Source organism: Pan paniscus, chromosome 4 (assembly GCF_029289425.2).
Source record: "Pan paniscus chromosome 4, NHGRI_mPanPan1-v2.0_pri, whole genome shotgun sequence".
Lineage (NCBI taxonomy): Eukaryota > Metazoa > Chordata > Mammalia > Primates > Hominidae > Pan > Pan paniscus.
The window spans coordinates 123,667,380-123,681,055 of record NC_073253.2 but is presented as its reverse complement, the minus strand read 5'-3'; the positions used below and the strand labels follow the sequence as shown (position 1 = coordinate 123,681,055).

Sequence of the window (13,676 nt, the reverse complement as noted above, 5' to 3'; positions counted from 1 at the left end):
TGAGTTATCTCAACTGATTGTTCACAGTATCAGTTACAGATAGAACTCCTTGTTCTACTTTTCCTCCCTTCTCACTGCTGCACTTTACTAGTCTTAGAAAAAAAAATAGAAGAGGGAAATAAGGTGGTCACCATTTTTTTTAGAATTTCAGGTGTGTCCTAGGCAGTGTGCTTAGTGCTTAACAAATATACTTTCATTTACTATACAAACTGTATTCCTTATTTAATGAATAAGGAAGATGTTAAGTAATTTATGTAAGATCATCTTGTGGGGATCTGAACTTTGGGAAATTTAAGTCCCTAAAACCTACACATAAGTTATGCTACTTTCTTTTGCATGAAACTTCTGGTGTTGGGTACTCTAAAGAGATTGGTTCACCTGTAATGCAAACTAGCATATAACATGTCTCACTCGTCCAGTGAGCTCCATAGGCCTTTTATCTGCTTGCTCTTAAAAATTCTGCATGGCATATGCTCTAAACCCAAAAGCAGAAATAACTTTGGCTGTTCATAGATGCCTTCCAAGATCATCAGTAATGTCCAAAGAACTCACGAAAAAATCATACTGGAAATGATGAACCATGTTATATTTGTGCAAATTTGCCTTCAAGTCAAATCTGTGTTTGTGTAACTCAGAAGATACACTGCCAAACTCAGCCACAGCAGAGGCAGCACAAGTTTCTCTGAGTTGACTCCTCAGGGATGGGGTTGGTGAATCCCATGGCCTCCTTCCATTTAAGCACACACGTATCTCATTTTTAATGCAGCCATAAATCACTGTTTTAATCAGAAATGCCCCCAGGTCATAAGAAATTATTGGATGACCATTTTGCATAACAAGCAGATGAAATTTTTTCCAACAAGTTGTGAATAGTTACAGATATTTATAATAGAGGTTATCTCTGGAGAAATTAACAGGTCAGTATACTGCTTAAAAATTGCACGGGTTCTCTGCCCTTTATGATCTGAGTTTTTTATAGTTCACCATTTACTGTCTTATAAAGTTGTAGGGTATTTTATGAGAATTAAGAGTGAGAGAACTAAGCAGAATATGCTTCTTTGGGGTATAGCATTACTTACTAGAAAGAGGAAGAGTTTTAGAAGTCACATAAACCTTGTCTGAACCCCAACTCAGGCACTGGATATTCAAGGACTTCAAACTACATAGGTAGCCGTGAACCTCATCTTCCTCATCTATAAAATGCACGTAATGACCACTCCTATAGAGCTGTTGACCTGACAGTTCAATGAGATAATGTCTGTAAAGCAACGAGCACAATGCCAGGAGCACATATGGTAGTTAACTATTTTTATAACTGGATTTACTGAGTTTCTGAGGTTAAAACAGTCACAAGCAGTATCCTGGGGGTTGAAAAGAAAGGCCTCCTAACTCGGAAAGTGGGAGTAAGAAATCTCATGCCCAAGCCAGTATCACCTCAAGGTAGTTTAACTTGATTGCACTTCATTGTTCATGAGAACTTCCAAAATTGAAATAAGAAGTGTCATTATGAATATAGCATAGCCAGTGATTAGAGCTCCAAGTATTCTTTATAACTGTGGAAATACCCTAGGTTTCACAAAAGGTTTGTAAGAATACATCAGACAATGGATACTGTGTAGTTCATAAAACTTATTAAAGAAAACAGAGTCGGTGATATGCACCCATTCTTTTCCTCACTCAGAAAACATTTGTTGATTTCCTAACACTATTAGATGCTAAAGATGCAAAATAAAAGTCTCAGACGCCCTTGAAAAGCTTCCAATCTAGTGGCCACTTAGGTTATAAGAAGCCTTCTGTTTCGAAATCTCTTTGTCTCTATCACTGCCTCAAGTCATTGTTTTTGTATCTCCTTTAGATACTCACATGCGCAGTACCTGCTATGGAGGAATCAAGAAAGGAGTGTGTGTGCGTCCTTTCCCCGGTGCAGTGACCAAGTCTGAATGCTGCTGTGCCAATCCAGACTATGGTTTTGGAGAACCCTGCCAGCCATGCCCTGCAAAAAATTCAGGTAGTCACATGTGCCATTTTCACAGTTGATAAAGAATCAAGAAATACAACCTTAGATGTTTGGCCAAAGAGAACATCAGCTCTTAAGTGTTTCATCATTAATTTTAACTGAAGAAAAGAAATCCAATCCTGTATTGATATGTGAGGCATATAATAAGGAGATTTGGCTTGTGTTTATATACGATTTCTAAGCCAGCAAAACACACAGTGAATAAAAAAATCTATTTGCTGGCTGACTGTGGTGGCTCACACCTGTAATCCCAGCACTTTGGGAGGCTCAGGCAGGAGGATCACTTGAAGCCAGGGTGAGACCCTGTCTTGGTAAAAAAAAAAAAAAAAAAAAAAAAATCTTAATTAGCTGGGTGTGGTGGCACACACCTGTAGTGCCAGCTACTAGGGGGGCTGAGGTGCAAGGGATCACTTGAGCCCAAGGGTTCGAGGCTGCAGTGAGCCATCACTGTGCCACTCCACTCCAGCCTGGGTAACAGAGCGAGATGCTGACTCTAAAAAACAATCAAAAATCTATTTTCTTATACAGTTATGATTATTATAAGAGGGTTTTTTACATGAACATGATAGCCTCAGTTTCCTTGATCTGTGCTGTCATGGTGAAGACAAATAGCATAAAATTTACTTACCACTTTCAAGGTTATAAACACAACAAGAACTCAATTTGATTATATATATATGTATATATATGTGTATATATATGTGTATATATGTGTATATATGTATATATATGTGTATATGTATATATGTGTATATATGTATATATGTGTATATATGTATATATGTATATATGTGTATATATGTATATATGTATATATGTGTATATATGTATATATGTGTGTATATATGTATATATGTGTGTATATATGTATATATATGTGTATATATGTATATATATGTGTGTGTGTATATATATACACACACACACACACATATATATGAAGATCTCTCTCTATATATATATCTTGACACCAAGTGGTCTCAAGTCACAGTCTCAGGCAATAGTTCCAAACTCTTAGGTCAATAACATTGACTCTTGTCTGTTCATACTTTAACTAAACCTGTATTGAATATATATTGAATATACGTAAGTACAGTAGGGATTCTAACATAAACACAATCTGTGTTTTTCCTTAAAGTTAAGAGTAGTTGAGAATACAGGCAGGCAAATGTATAAATTACAATTTAGTGTGATTAGTGCCTTAAAAGGTTCAAGTATGGAGAGAGCACAGAGGAAGGAGCAATTTGTAGCCCAGAGAAGCTGGGAAGGACCTCACAGAAGCGGCACGTTTAGTTTGGTCTTGAAAAAAATGAGTAAGAACTTTCCATGTGGAGGATACAGGAAAGCATTCCTGTAAAGGAAATGTCTTGTTATTCCCTTAAAAATCCTGAATGGAGTCTTCAAACGTGGAAATAATGATTTGAAGCATCCAGAAGAATTACTGAGTGTGACTTTTTTTAAAAAAAAAAGAAAAATAATGAGGAGAACCTAGTTCTAAAATGTACCAAACTGAATTATGCATATTATCAAATAAGTTCAAAAATTGGCATAAGACTAGACAAAAAGCTAAGTGAACTAATAAAATGAATCTAGAAACCTGAATATGAATAGAAATTAGGATATAACAAAGCATTTTGGAGCAGCAAAGAAAAAGATTAAATAATAATTATTGTTGATAACTTTCGGAAAAAAATATGAAGTTAGGTCCCTACACTAAACATTAAAACATAATTTTCATATAGAATATAAATTCTTTTTTATTTTGTAATGGTAAAAGACTTTCAAAGCAGGCCTAAATAGTAAAATACACAAGTAATCTGGAAAAATATTTTTATTTATCATTTCTTAATCTTTATGGAACTTACATTAATCAATAAGGGGAGTTGAAATCCTCCATAGAAAAAAGAGCAGTGTACATAAACAGGATTTCAGAAAGTAGAAATGCAAATGGAAGAATACCATGTAAAAAGATGCCCACTCTCCATAAAATTAAAAATGAAATAAGGTGCCATTTTTGTTTAGAAGATTGGTATAGACGATTGATTCTTCCCGGTGATAATGAGGGTATTAAAAAAATGAATACTGTCTTATACCGCTGATGGAGGGGTAATTTGGGGGCGTTTTAGGAGGGGAAGAACTATCTAAAACCTTAAAAGGGGCATAAACTTTGAGAGTTTTACTTGTAAGAGACTATCCTAGTAATATAATTAAACTTCATATTATTTATGATAGTTGCTAAAAGTTGGACAAACCTAATTTCACCAGTAAGAGATTGACTGAATAAATGTGATACCTCTATGTAACTGAGAAAACAATATTAAATGGCCTATTAAATGGGACATTGACATGATATGCCTGTGATAGAGTACCCAGGAGCCAAGTCGGCTTCTCCACTTACAACCTCTGTGACCTTGGTCAAGTTACTGCACTTCTCTGTTTCCCCCTTTTCCTCAGTTGTAAAAAGGAAAATACAGTAGTATTTACTTTGTGGTATTGGGAAGATTAACTAAATTGATAGATGTAAAATGTAGAACAATACCAGGCACTTGGTAAGTACTATAACCTATCTTTTGGCTGTTATTATTTTATTAGTGAGGAAAAAAAGTTAAATATCAAGCTCTTTAAGACCATTTATATTTTTCTTAAAGTTTCCTTATGTAGAAAATATTAGTAACATTTATATATATTAATAATATTCAGGATGATGATTACAAGTGATTTTTATTTACTCTTTTATGCTTATTTATGAGTTCAGAATTTTATAATAATTGTTTGCTAGAAAATGGTAATTTTTTTCACTTTAAAAACTAATGCACAAATAATTCTTCCTAATGGTAGTTTTGGAGTTATGAAATGACTTGTATATGGAATAGGTATAGTTAAGTTTTTAATTCTTCTATTTCTTTTTGTCATACAGCTGAATTCCACGGCCTTTGTAGTAGTGGAGTAGGTATCACTGTGGATGGAAGAGGTAACTCTAGTTAATCTCAACTTTATAATAATCACGTGACATAATCGTATAGCTTTATAATTCTAATATTAATATGAGTATATTTAATATGAAAATGTAGTATTATAAAATAATGAGATTAATTATCTCCTAGAGCAGTGGTTATAAGCTAGATGTTATTAAGTGATACGTAGATACACATTTTCATCTTGGATAAATATTTATCTGTTAAATATGCATTGTTAAAAATGTCACTAACAAACTACTCTCCTGATTTCAGGCAGTCATTGCTTAAGAAAAGAATAATGTGACATTTAAGTTAAAAAAGAAGAATGAGTCAATTTTATGATAAAATATTAAGTAATGGTGCAGATAGGGTTAGAAAAATAAACAGTATTAAAGAGATATTTGATATGGATCAAGTTTGGGATATACTGGCTGAAACAATTTGTTAAGACTATTTACACCTAAGAATAATAAAACATTTCTCTCCAAGTAAAGAAGTAAGATTCACTAAAATTTTTCTTGCTTTCAATTTTGTATTATGGTTAACAAAATTCCAATATAGAATCTTGAACATTTAAGTACATATGTGTTTATAATTTTCAAATTCTTTTATATTTTAGTATACATATAGATTCATTTATACATAAATAAAACTGGGGTGTTATTAATCTTCACTATATATATGAATATGTATATATGAAGAGTATATATAAATATATATGGTTATATATATATATTTATGTATATTCTTCTACCCTTGTGTTTGAGAAAGCTTTAGTCAAATTATAGATGGTAGGCAGTAATGTTGAATCTTTATAATAAATATCCAAACCAGAGTAAAAAGTAAACTTTTAAAAGGATGTTTTTCCCAAGTATAAAATGAAAGACATTTCCAAAATATTTAAGGTCTCCCAAATTATTAAAAACAATAGCATCAAAATTTGAGCATAGTGACCAAAATTTGACTTTGGGCTTACTCTTTCATTATATTCCCTGTCAGTACGGCCTCTCCAGCAGAGCCAGCCTCTATTGGAAACTACTTGATCATTCATACAAGCACATCAGTGCACAAGTTCCACTGCCCCTCGGTGATATAGTAGTAGTAGTCATGTTCACGGCTCGTTATAAAATGTCATGTTCTGAAGCATCCATGTTTAAAGTGTCCTCTCCAGTAATTTCACGTATCAGCAATGAGAAACACTTATTAAATATTAGTAACTGGACCTCAAAAATGTAATAAAATAGAAATATCTTGTACCTTTGGGGACCATAAAATTATATGGGCCACCCTAATAAATCTGTCTTTTAATTAGATGGTTACAATATCTATCAACTCGAGTTTTCCTTTGGATTTGGAGCCAACAGCCTATAAATTGTCTTTATTAATTTTATCATAAATGCTGGCATATTTTGTGATTTAACTCTTTGAATTTCTGCCAGCTTCTTTCATTTTTCTTTTGATTTACCAGTGAAGTGTCCTATCTCTCAGTTTTATTTTCTTACTCCTTGTTTTCAGTTCTTTTTCCTTTCTGAAAGGCAGGCAAATTGTGAGTTTGCAGAGTTAAACACTTCATATGTTGAATGGTCTTTACTAGACCTGCATATATCAACAAACAATATCATGTGTAGGAGCCCTAAACTTTCAATATTTAATGCAGATATCAATGAATGTGCTTTGGATCCTGATATATGTGCCAATGGGATTTGTGAAAACTTACGTGGTAGTTACCGTTGTAATTGCAACAGTGGCTATGAACCAGATGTCTCTGGAAGAAACTGTATTGGTAAGTTATTTGTTATATTTATGCAAGAACATTTCATATAGTGTAATCCCATGGATTATATTAGAAGTAAAAACACAAATGACTAAAACTAAAAATTGTACAGTTTTTCTTGTTTTCTTCATATTACACATTGATAGGAAAATATCAGAATCAAACAAATTTTGTTACACAGTAACAGACTTCTTGGTGGTACCAATTCGTTTTTAAAATATTCTTTTCCGGAATTAACATCCTCAATTATTTGCCTATTGTTTTCCTGCATATACCTTAATCCTGTAATTTTTTACGAATAATTTGACTTCAAAAATTAACAGGTCAGTATGGATAAAAGTAAGTCAAGAAAATAAAGTGTTACAGGTTGAGAGAATTTTAACTTCATAAAGAAACAACCAGTTGCCACAATATACCTAAACATGACAACTAAGACAAAGGTATTTCCTTTTTTAATTATAAGAGAATGATTGAAAAAACTGAAGTATGTAATTTATGTTTAACAAATGCAAGAGGAGGAGGATGAAAAGGTTTGACAGTCTTTTATTTCCTATTAGTGCAAGATTTTCCCATAAAGCACTTGAGTGGACTTTTATAAAATAAATGTTATTCAATCCATCATTGTGCATGATAGTTTTACAACTAATCACTTATGGCTTTTACAACCAAGTGTTAATGATTATGATTAGAAAAGGAACAGATTTTTCTGTGTTTCTGGTAGTGGCTTTTACTATTGAACATATTCGTTTGATTTGGAGTTGAAGACATACATACAGATGGATGTAAAAGGTATATTTATATTACGTGCTATAATAGATTTTGATAACTACAGGGAAGAGTACCAGGCAAAGATTATTGAACATTTCTAACAACATGCAAACCATGCTAGTTTTTATTCTCCAGAAGTGAAGTCCAGATTTCCCCTTTTTACATGGACACCGGTCATGTTGAATCACAACCTACCCTAACAACCTCATTATAACTTGATTACTTCTATAAAAATCCTATTTCCAAATAAAGTCACATTCTGAGATACTGGGTTTTAAGATTTCAACATATCTTTTTTAAGGGACACAATTCAATCCATAGCTTAGAAAAATGGGTTAAAAAATTGTGATGCAAGCTGGGTGCAGTGGCTCACTCCTGTAATCCTAGTACTTTGGGAGGCTGAGGTGGGCGGATCACCTGAGGTTAGGAGTTTGAGACCAACCTGGCCAACATGGTGAAACCCCCCTCTACTAAAAAATACAAAAATTAGCTGGGCATGGTGGCACGTGCCTATAATCCCAGCACCCAGGAGGCTGCAGCAGGAGAATCGCTGGAACCCGGGATGCGGAGGCTGCAGTGAGCGGAGACCTCGCCACTGCACTCCAGCCGTGGTGACAGACCGAGACTCCATCTCAGAAAAAAGAAAAGAGAAAAGGAAGGGAATGGAGGGAAGGGGAGTGGAGAAAGAAAGAGAGAAAGAAAATTGTGATGCAGTCACAATTTGTACACATATTACACTATTATGGGAAAAGCTATGGTAGTCTAGTCCTTAAAATATAATGTTAATTTTTAAAGTATCAAGATTCAGAGTTGGAGCAAAAACAAGATCAAGAAGGGAAAGGGTCAGATAATACACAAAAGAATATTATCAGTGATGATGGAATTGCAGATGTTTTTCTGATCTGTTTTCAAAATCTCCACAGTATCAGTATATTATTTAATAAGGGAAAATTGTTATTTGCAAGACTAGAAATGTAACTTTAAGTGAAAGAGCTCTTCACTCTAAACTACAGTGTTTATTTCTTTTTGTCACTAACTACACTTGCAAAAATGGAAGAATATGAAGATTAAAATGTGAGGCCAGGTGCGGTAGCTTATGCCTATAATCCCAGCACTTTGGGAGACCAAGCTGCGAGAATCACCTGAGGCCAGAAGTTCCAGAACAGCCTGGGCAACATAGTGAGATCCCATCTCTAAAAAAACTTGTTTTAAGTTGGCCAGGCATGGTGGCACCATGCCTGTATTCTTAGCTACTTTTGGAAGGCTGTGGCAGGAGGATTGCTTGAGCCAAGAAGTTCAAAGCTTCAGTGAGCTGTGATCGCACCAGTGCACTATAACCAGGGCAACAGAGTGAGATCCTGTCTCAAAAACAAACAAAAAACTCATTGTGAGCTTTTTAAACTGGAGTTTTAGATGATATTCTCTAGGCTGTTCTGGACTGCTAAAAGAGTATGCAAAATACATCATTTTCATTAATAACTGTTTCTGAGATAAAAACATAGTGGGAAAAGATTAATGAATGTCTTTTAACTGCTGTTTAATGCATTTTTTAACCATCTGGGACATGAAGACATAAGGCATTCTTTTTAAAAATTTTAATCATAAAAAATGCCTTCTGTTACTTTTATTATACATAAGCAAGTATACAGGCAAATGAATTTAACCTTTTGATATCTTTTATGAATGCTTTAAAAATATATCTAACATAATATCATTACAGGACTAAAAGCAAGTGAAGTAGAGATGTGCCTTTCCAAGCTAGTGCATACTTTCCAGGGATTTAAAAGCATCTTAAAATTAGCCACTAGCATAAGAATATCCCATTTGAATAAAACTAAATATATTTTGCTTAGGATGAAGAGTGTGCTGTGATACAGAGACTATGTCACAGAGAAGAAAGAGGGAAATAAAACAAATAACAAAATTAAACATTGCTGCCCACTGTAATAGATGCTTAAATATGTGTATCTCCTATCTTTCAATCGTTGCTTTCAGACATTGATGAATGTTTAGTAAACAGACTGCTTTGTGATAACGGATTGTGCCGAAACATGCCAGGAAGTTACAGCTGTACGTGCCCACCAGGGTATGTGTTCAGGACTGAGACAGAGACCTGTGAAGGTAAGAGCTGTCTTCATTGTCTTATTTGTGAATAGTGAGTACCTGGAGTTGTATAAACATCAATTACAGTGATGAAGCAATGTAGTGAAAAGAATATTGTTTGAATATTTTATTTTATAATCTCGTTTAGCTAATCTGCCAGTTTTTGAAATAGTAAGGACCTAATACAGTTTACAAACACCATCAATTTTGTTCCACTCAGACAAAATATCAACACACATTTGGAACAAACATTTTAAAGCGGATAAAAAAGAAACCAACTGGAAGGAGCCATATTGTTTTACTTGCTGAAATACAATGTCAAATATTTGTTTACTGTGTTTTCCTCTTTTCAGAACCACTATGATCCATTAATGTAGGAACCTGAATCGTAATGGAAAAGTTAACTCTTAGGCATTTTATTTATGAAATGATTGATATACCCAAGAAGTTGGCCCACAAAATATTTGAGAACTAAGTAAAAATGATAACTTTAATATGTTTTTAGTCCAAGAGAATTGTCCTTTCCATTTGATAATTTAAAAGTTGTCATTTGGGTTTATAGACCATAACTAGTGTTTAAAAGCTTCTTTGTTTTCTTCTAATCACATATTTTTGCAGTGGAAGTTACTTAAATGAGTTAAATGGTTAGAGAAGTCCTCATTTTCAGTGAGATACTGGCTGAGCAGTGAGTACACTGAATTATGTTTTTGTATCTTGATCAAAGTACTGTATATTTCAGAATAATCTGTGGTATGAATACTAGTCATTGTTCCTGTTTAAATCTCACTGTGTGGGCCTACAGAAGGGTCCCATAACATTCTCAAATCCAATTACTACTTTGTAATAGAAACTTTTAAGAAAAGATTTCATCTTTGATGACTGTGAAATAGCCCCTTTTTTTTAATCTGTTAAAGTATTTGGTTTTTTTTGTGATGCCACAGCCAAGAAAACTGCAGTAGTAATAGTACGCAAAAAGATGTAACATTCTCTCTTCATCCTACTGTTTAACTTCAAAGCATTCTTGTGAACAGAAACCAGTTAGGACTATAGAACAAGATGCCAAAACATGAATGACTCTGCTGAAGTCAATGAAATGCAATTACAAAGTGCAGTGCTAACTTTGAATTGAATCAGAGGGGCCACTAAAAAACAATAATTAGCCTAAAGAAAAAAAAAGAAAACTTCAGCATAAAATCCCCTTTTTCTAAGCTTACTTCTGGTGACAGTTTCCCCTATTGTCCAATATCTTTTCAGGAACTCCTCAAAGAGGAGTGCTCATTCCATTCCCACTGAAAGTACTTGAAGATTTATCTTTTCAGTAGGTGAGAAGGGGACACACTTAAGAGTTTGAAATATCTTTCAATAGGTTATGAGAGCCCTCTTTTTAAGCCAGCTCTGGCTTCTCAAATGTTTTCAACTACAGAGTCTCTATTTTCTAGATCCTGCTCCCATCTCTAACACCAATTCTTCAGAAATGCTCTGAGAAATGTACTTTATGAAAAAGTATCCTAGCCATATTTCCTCCGTGATTTCCTTGGACAGATGGAAGAAGGGATTTCAAAGGTTTTTGTTTTTCCTGATTTTCTACACTTCCTTCCCATAGTCTTTTTTCAGTTTTGTCTGTTGTCTGTTGGAGGATAAGCTTCTGTTAAATCTCAGGAAACTTAGAAAGCAAGAGCAGGGTAGGACGTCATCTTGATTTAACTAGGAAACTGATGATTTTTAGAACTGGTTTCTCTGTCTAGGAAAATACTTTCTGGTGCTATCGTGAGAGACACGTAATGCGGAACTAAATGGATAGTGTCTGGTTCTATTTGCTATGTACACTGAATTATCAATGATTATTTATAGACAAGTAACATAGAGTACAAAGGTTCTGAGAGTTGAAATACCAAAGAAGGTAAAATCAGAGACTCACCTGCTTACATGAACAGTTAAGAGTAGGAGCTGGTGGTGTTTAATAGTGTAACATTTGGTGATTATGTAAATATTAAGGCACTTTCATACCAAATCAGGCAACAGTGAGGGTTAGAAACAGTGATCTTCACTTATTACAAGCATACTTAATCTGAGAGATTTATTTAATGTAAAAACAATTTTATGTCTGTCATTCATAGGAAAGAAGTTCATGTTATGTAAATAAAGAAGAAATGATAGACAACTCTTTTGGCTCCAGCCTTATGACATTGGAGGAAATAAAAATGATTTATCATGGGAAACCTAACCAAATAACTGTTATTTCTACACTTTCTTCCCACTGTTATTTGCATTTTATTAAGAGTTTTGCAAAGAATAGACTTGAAGGCTACTAATCTCTTTTTCCCTTGGGTCGCTTTCTTATTTCCTCTGTTGCATTCAAACAGTAAGTGTTTCTGTCTGAAGCAGTTCTCTTCATTCTCTTCTTTCTGAATTAATTTCCAAAGACTAGACAGGGAATTATTAGCAGATTCATTGCAAATCTTAGCTTTTTCTTGTATATTTGTCTTGTGCACTAATTTTGTTTGTCAGTCATGTTTTCAGAGTATTTTAAATATATAACAAATAGCACTAATAATAGAGCAACGTTCTTCTATATTTCAGATTGAAGTTACAGAAACTTTATTTTACTTTTTTTGTTTGAGCTCTTAGAGTCTGTGAAAGTTAAAATTTTTACAGCAAGGACTGTGGTTTAGATTGTGTTTCCAGTGACATAACTAGTTAAATGTAAACCAGATGTGCTTTGAAGTTTATTTCCAGGAATGTACAGTGAACTGTTTCAATTCCTGGTTCCATGACATTTATAACATAACAACATATTATTTAAAGGAAAACTAAATAGTTGATATTTGTAGTTGTCAGCACATATGTTTATAGTTTCTGAATTCATAATTGCTTAATTTAAAATAGAAATTTTAAAAACACACAATATTGAAATTCTTCTTTTTTCAGGCTTCTTACAAATGAAATTAATAGGAGAATTATATGTGGTCTGTCCTTAGATTCGTTATCTGCTTCTTTTATGGTTAGCTAGTTTCTTTTTTACATTGTGTTTTTATGAAAAAGTTTCTCTACTTGGATTGATGTTTTCATTAGAAATCTGTGCTATATTTACAAAATCTCTTCTTGTATTTTTAAGAGGTTTTCTCAGTGTAAACAATCTGAAAAGCAAAATACATTCATATTTCTTCAAACAATTTCTATTTCAAGAATTAAATTAGCACCTGGATATTCCGCTGCGAGCCTTGCTCTTTCAGGATTAGTTTAGTTTAAAGTCCTCTAGTTATTTGTTTACGTGCTTTCCTCAGTATAGTAAAGTGCTTTATAATAAATTCAAAGAAATGTTTAGAGAAAGAAAAAATATTCTTGTGAACCTAGAAACCCCAGTGTTCAATGTGAAATGCCGTGAGGACTATTGACCTCTTTCAGATAATTTTGTAGAGAAGGAAAACTGTGTGCCACTTCTTTAAAGTGTACCACTTTAAAAGTGGTTGAATTTATACTGAAAATGTCTTTGATTTTGTTTATAGTACTTTACCTGAAGCTTGTATTTCTTTTTCATTAACTCATGTGTTAAACTATTTCACATTACAGGCTTGACATTTTCTCTGGTCACCATTTGAGAACATAGGCATAGTGCAGTTCTGCTTACTTCTGACCATCAACAGGAATTGTTTAGATTATGGTATATGATTTCATTTAGGACTCAAATCAAATTAATGATTGTAGAGTCCTATTTAAAGCAATTATTTCTACTTGATCAAGTATTTCTAATTTTTATTTTACCAAAATTAGTTGTATTAAAAAAAACGAAGCAAACTAAACATGTAAATGTGAACAGCTAAAGACAGAGAAGGTGGATAGGGACTAGAGGAGAGTTATGTACCCACCATGAATGTTTCAGTCCTTATTTCCTGATTCATACCCAAGAGCTTGGAATTAAAGCAGCATTGTTATATTTTGCATCTAAGATAGACTTTTTAAGTTTTTCAGAGCCTCATGAAATCATCAAAGCAATCAACCTTTGTTTGTGCACAGGATGTTGCACCTGGAATTACATCTTATTATGTGGGAAAAAAAT

At 33.5% G+C, this 13,676-nt stretch overlaps 1 protein-coding gene across 1 annotated transcript in view; it reads left to right on the top strand.

The window, feature by feature from the left end:
- Positions 1-13,676, top strand: part of FBN2 (fibrillin 2) — a 280,535-nt gene that overhangs the window by 166,874 nt on the left and 99,985 nt on the right. Inside the window, exons 16-19 of the mRNA XM_003826666.7 lie at positions 1,856-2,008; positions 4,935-4,988; positions 6,632-6,757; positions 9,512-9,637. Coding sequence (XP_003826714.3) covers positions 1,856-2,008; positions 4,935-4,988; positions 6,632-6,757; positions 9,512-9,637 — 459 coding nt within the window. The remainder of the gene's footprint in view (positions 1-1,855; positions 2,009-4,934; positions 4,989-6,631; positions 6,758-9,511; positions 9,638-13,676) is intronic.